At 42.9% G+C, this 5,180-nt stretch overlaps 1 protein-coding gene across 1 annotated transcript in view; it reads left to right on the forward strand.

Annotated features, from left to right (window-relative positions):
* Positions 1–4,775, forward strand: part of kiaa0825 (KIAA0825 ortholog) — a 133,932-nt gene extending 129,157 nt beyond the window's left edge. The window contains exon 23 of the mRNA XM_050050420.1: positions 3,888–4,775. Coding sequence (XP_049906377.1) covers positions 3,888–4,071 — 184 coding nt within the window. The 3' untranslated portion in view covers positions 4,072–4,775. The remainder of the gene's footprint in view (positions 1–3,887) is intronic.
* Positions 4,776–5,180: the final 405 nt, after the last annotated feature.

Genomic DNA, 5,180 nt, shown 5'->3' on the forward strand with positions numbered 1-5,180 from the left:
ACCTCATCGCTAGATAGACCTACTCCTGAAAAACTCGTGCGCAAGGCTTTTTGTCCCTACGAGGCCACCGTCATTTACCCGACGGGAGGGGTGAGCGAGTGAGCCCTGCAATCTAGAATTTGACCACTGATGTCACTGTTTTCAACCCATTTTACACACTGGCCCTTTAATGGGCTGATAACATCCCGATGGTATGCAGTCATCCACTGACCTCACCTCTACTCATCACCTTTAAACACCTCACCTCAAACTTCAACATCAGCACGAAGTAGCTGCTTGAATTTAAAAACTTTTTGTGGTCAGATTGAAAAAGTTCATCCATCCCCAGCTTTCTGTGGGATGACTGCTCACTCGGAGCTGTCTAGAAGCTATTCTTTTTATAACTTGCAAGTTTTGATACATCAATGCTCATCTTTCTTTTCGTTCAGAGGCATAGGGTGAATCTGAGTGTCTTGGTTAGTGAGGGACTATCTTGTCAGTTGCAAACCCATTTTGTGATGTGAATTACTGAAAAGGTTTTTTTTGTGTGTGTGTGTTTTTTTTTTTTTACACAAAATCAAATTCATCCTTCACCATAATCTCAGGTTCTAACCCCAAATGAGATGGCTGAAGATGTGACGACCAGTCAAAGTGCTGTCTGCTCACTAAAAGTAACCTGACTCCAAAGGTCTAAAACTGAAAGTGGTTCTCACAAGGGTGAAAATGATAGAGGACATTTAACCATAGTTCTCTCTTCCTCTCTCTTGTTCAGTCCCTCTCCTTCCTACTACTCTGACACATGTCGCCCTGGCATGCATGGAAAGGCCTGACCTTTGGAAAGTTTAGCACTTTAAATATTTAGGCTTGGGTTATGATGGATCCTCCAGGCCCTGCGGCAATGTGCGAAGCCTCTGATTAGGGCTGCTGTCAGAGTCATTTAGCCGAGTGTCTGGCTGTCGGTGGCGCTCTCTGTTTGACAGGCGAGCCTTTTAAACAAACAGCGGTCCCAGTGGCAGAGCGGGCAGGGCACCCAGCGCAGCACAAACACCCAACACTCTGAGAGAAACCACTCAGCCCACTGACAGCTGCAGAGGAAACCACTGGCCACTGTCTCTCATGATCTTTCAGGCACTTTGTCTTCCTGCTCACTCACTCTCTTTTACAGTCTATACTTGTGCCTCTGCTTGTTTTATTTTGTCGCTGTTCCTTTTTTTTTTCCTTTTCCCCTCTCTTTGTCGATATTTTTTCTTCATCAGAGTTCACATCTCCTTTTTGTTATTCTCTGTCTCCGCGAGCTGCTGAAGTCGAACATCAAAGTTTCATCTGTGGTGTGTTTTGAGTAAGATTTAGTAAGTAAGTTGATTGCCGGATGATCTCTGAGCAGGGCTTATGCTCTTAATTTGTCAAACATCACTACTCATTATCAGCTGGAAATCTGGATAGATGCTCTCTGTCTTGTGCCTGCATCGTCCCATGATTAGGACAGCTTACATTGATGTTCGCGTTGAAATACATCTGAGCCAGCCTTTTCATCTCACTCTGAGACAATCTCCCGTGGCATCAATCCTGTAAATATATGAGTCTTAATATGTGTGTCCTATTCTGTATTCAGAGGAAGAGCCAAGTCAGCAGCTCCAGTATTAATGCATGAGAAATGAGCAGAGCCCATAAGAATTAAAGGGTAAGACTCCCCTTATTAAGATGTAAATTCCGGGGGAAAACTTGCCGAAATGAGGATACAGTGAAGTTATTGTCAACTTTAGCCTACTTATGCATTTCTAAGAGGCATTGTTGTGTTATAGTTGTTGAAATTAGATACACACAGCAAAGCACCTTGTGTATTTTTCGGCTCATTTTCAGCACGAGATCAGCCAATATGCAACCTATACTTTACGGAACAATTTACACTTTTGGCAACATTATCTAGTGACAGTATACATGGCAACTATCGTGGTAATTCAATCTCTGTCTGTGTGTGCTCCCGTTTTTTTTCTCCCTCTCTACCTCTTTCTCATTTCAAATTTGCACTTAACACCTTCCTGGGGAAAGGCTTCTCATTCATCAACGGTGTTTGTCCCGGTGACAAGCAGGGCGCCTCCTGCATATCAATATCAGCTAAGACAATGCTGAGCCTGTAACCTTCAGCTAAATGTCATTCTGCTTAATCCTATTTGAAAATTAAACATTGAAAAACCTTTAGCGTACCTTCCTGTCTTCCTTCCTCTCCCGCTCCCTCCTTTATTGGCCGCCGTTCCTATAGCTGTCTTCTCTCCCTCGCTCCCCTTTCCTGCTCTTGTTTTGCACCCTGTGTGACATTTGTATTGTTTATGTTTGTGTGAGTGTTTGTATCCTATAATGGTTATTTAGTAGCACTGATTTTAATTTTATGCCAATGAAAAAATAATATAGGAGCAATTTGTCTGCCCTCAGTCGTCATCGGCACTCTTTTAACAGAGTCTACAGCAGTCATCAAAGGCAGACGTAACTACTTCCTTCCTTTGTTCTGCGTTTTTTGAGACAGTCCACTCTCTCTGTGATGGATGTAAAGAGAGAAATCCAGACTGACACAAAAATTACCCAGAAAAACAGAGAAACTAGTGACCAAAGTTGCATGTGGAGGGAGAACGCAGTCACATGAGAGGAAGCCTCTTTGTCAAAGCTGCATATTTACATAAACAGATCCTCCCCTTACTGACGGTAATTACTACACTGACAGTGGTTGGGAAGCAGAGAAAGAGGATGTCTGATTTGTCTGGATACACACTATGACAGAGGCTGAAACTTCATCAAAGTGCTCCGCATTGAGAGGCCCGCTTCTTAGTATGCATGAAACACATGCGTGATATACTTGGTGTTTTACCCCCTTCTTCCTCCTTATGCACACGTACGCCTCACACACACACACATGCATAGAGCACAACTATATGGTACATGTTTGAAGATACAGTGAGGAATCGGAAGGGAGGTGGGGGGCGGGATAAAAGGAGACGCAGAGATTGCAATGAAAATGCAATCATTTGCAGTCGGACAGATATAATTCTCCTTTGGAGGGAGTGTGATGCGGCAGCTCAAAGACAGCCTTCAGCCAGCTCTCCATATGGATTTGATTGACCACAGTCACTCGTCAAGAGATTCCATTGAAATACTCAGAGTGAATTACAACGTGACTACCCTTGATGTCTTCATATTGAAGCCCTCCATTCACTCCCTAGCTCGAAGAAATTAGAAAATGTGATGGAGAGACATACTGTAGAAGCGGGTTAAACAAGACGGGGAGGCAACAAGATGAGGAGCAATTTCCACCGGGCTAAAAATTAGTCACCCAAACAGGGTTGGTTTAAAGTTCAGCAGTTGTTATACTATGAATTGGGCAAGGGCAAAGAGTGAAACGCACGGTTCTCTTTTCTTTCCCTTTTTTTCCCAACATTCTCAAAAGCATCCCTTGAGTCTTCGCTCTGTTTGAATGTGTGTGGATGCTTGCAAGTCTGCAAGTGTGTGTTTGCATGAGCACAAAACTGTAAAGCGGATAGTGTATCACAGCAGCAGAGACCGCTGTGAAACTGACCCACACAGCATGCCAGAAGAAAGAGAAGAGGATCCCCATGTGAGAAGTTAAAGAGCGAAAGTGTGGCTTGCAGAGCCTTGGTGTGTGTGAAAGAATTTATTTTGGACAACGGGTTATTCCACGCTCTGTGTTGAACCCAAGCTGAGTTGTGGGCGGTTGGTCCTTTCTTTTTACTCGGTGAGACACAAATAGAGTGCAGATATGGACACACAATCTTCACACACCGGCATGACTTGTAGAGGACACGTTTAGTTCTGCTGTGTGTGCATTTTAATTTAACCCTGAGCGACAAATGCTTGTTGGTATTAAAACAGCTGATGTTCTGTCTCTCTCTGCTTTCCAGGTGGGAGATGCAGGAGGACGCAGAGCTGGAAGATGGAGAGAAATTTATGGTAGAGGAACTTCAGAAAGCCTATTTTGTTTGCTGCTGCAGCCCGGGACCACAGGACCCTCCTGCAGCTGATGAGACACTGGCAGATCAGACCCAGGAGGGAACACAACAATCCGATAAAAGTGCTGCCCAATAACAGTCCACGCAGTTTGAATTTTTATCATGTTGTAAATGTTTGCTTGTAATACTCACTTGCAGCTCTCAAGGTAGAAGAGTGTGTGTACGTGTGCACATTCGCGGGTGTAATTGGGTTTGTGCATGCACCGTGTGCAGCGAGTTTGCATATGTGTGTGCATGAAAACACGAGTGAGAGAGCGGACAAGAAACTGTGGAACAACAAAAAGAGTGAGGGAGACGTTGCTTCCCTCTTTATGCACACGTCTCAGACAAACTCTCTGTGCTTTTCTATGCTGCATCAGACGTATTTCATCTTTTTGGAGCACATCTCCAGAAATCAGTTCTGGGAAATGGAGAGCCTGGATTTGTTTGCCTGGGACAAGATGGGACTGTGTGATCATTGTTGGTAGTTGAAGTTTTTTTTTTTTTTTGAGAGAGAGTGAGTGTAAAGACGTTGGTGTCAGCATACTTTCTCCTGGTTCCTGAAAGCAAACATCAAATATAACGGTTGGGAAGCAAGATGATGTATGTTTTGATTACAGTGTGTCCCAAAAATCTGCCCCACTCTGTAATATCAGTCAGTATTTTGTGCAAACTGAGAAAACATTTATTTTATGTGTAATACAATTGCTGAGTATATTTTTCCAAGTTTGTCCGTATTTTGTTATTTATGAGATGGAGAGAGTTTTAGAATTAAACATGATAATAAAATCATATTCTTACTTCACCATTGAACATGCTTCTTCTGTCGTGTGATCAATTTGTGGGATCTCTGTGAAATCAATAATTAATGATGATTTATGACTATGAAGTTAGCATTACATTTTTGCATTGATTCATCACATGTCCCTTTGTGTTATATCTAATGTTCAAATAAGGTTTAAACAACACACATGATGCTCTTTTCATTACAAGAATATAATTCCAGCTCACAAAGGCTACTGCACACCCGGTGCAATTCCTTTGAGAGAGGGGGGGGGGGCATTTCAAGCTCCAGAGAGAGACGTTCCTTTCCTTAACTAGATTTTTAATGCAAATGTAGCAAGATTGCAATCGCCAAACCACTTAGTGAATACAAAAGACAACAAAATGTTCCGAAACTGTATTCTGCCTGTGACTCCGAATAAA

This window comes from Epinephelus moara, chromosome 8 (genome assembly GCF_006386435.1).
Source record: "Epinephelus moara isolate mb chromosome 8, YSFRI_EMoa_1.0, whole genome shotgun sequence".
Classification (NCBI taxonomy): domain Eukaryota; kingdom Metazoa; phylum Chordata; class Actinopteri; order Perciformes; family Serranidae; genus Epinephelus; species Epinephelus moara.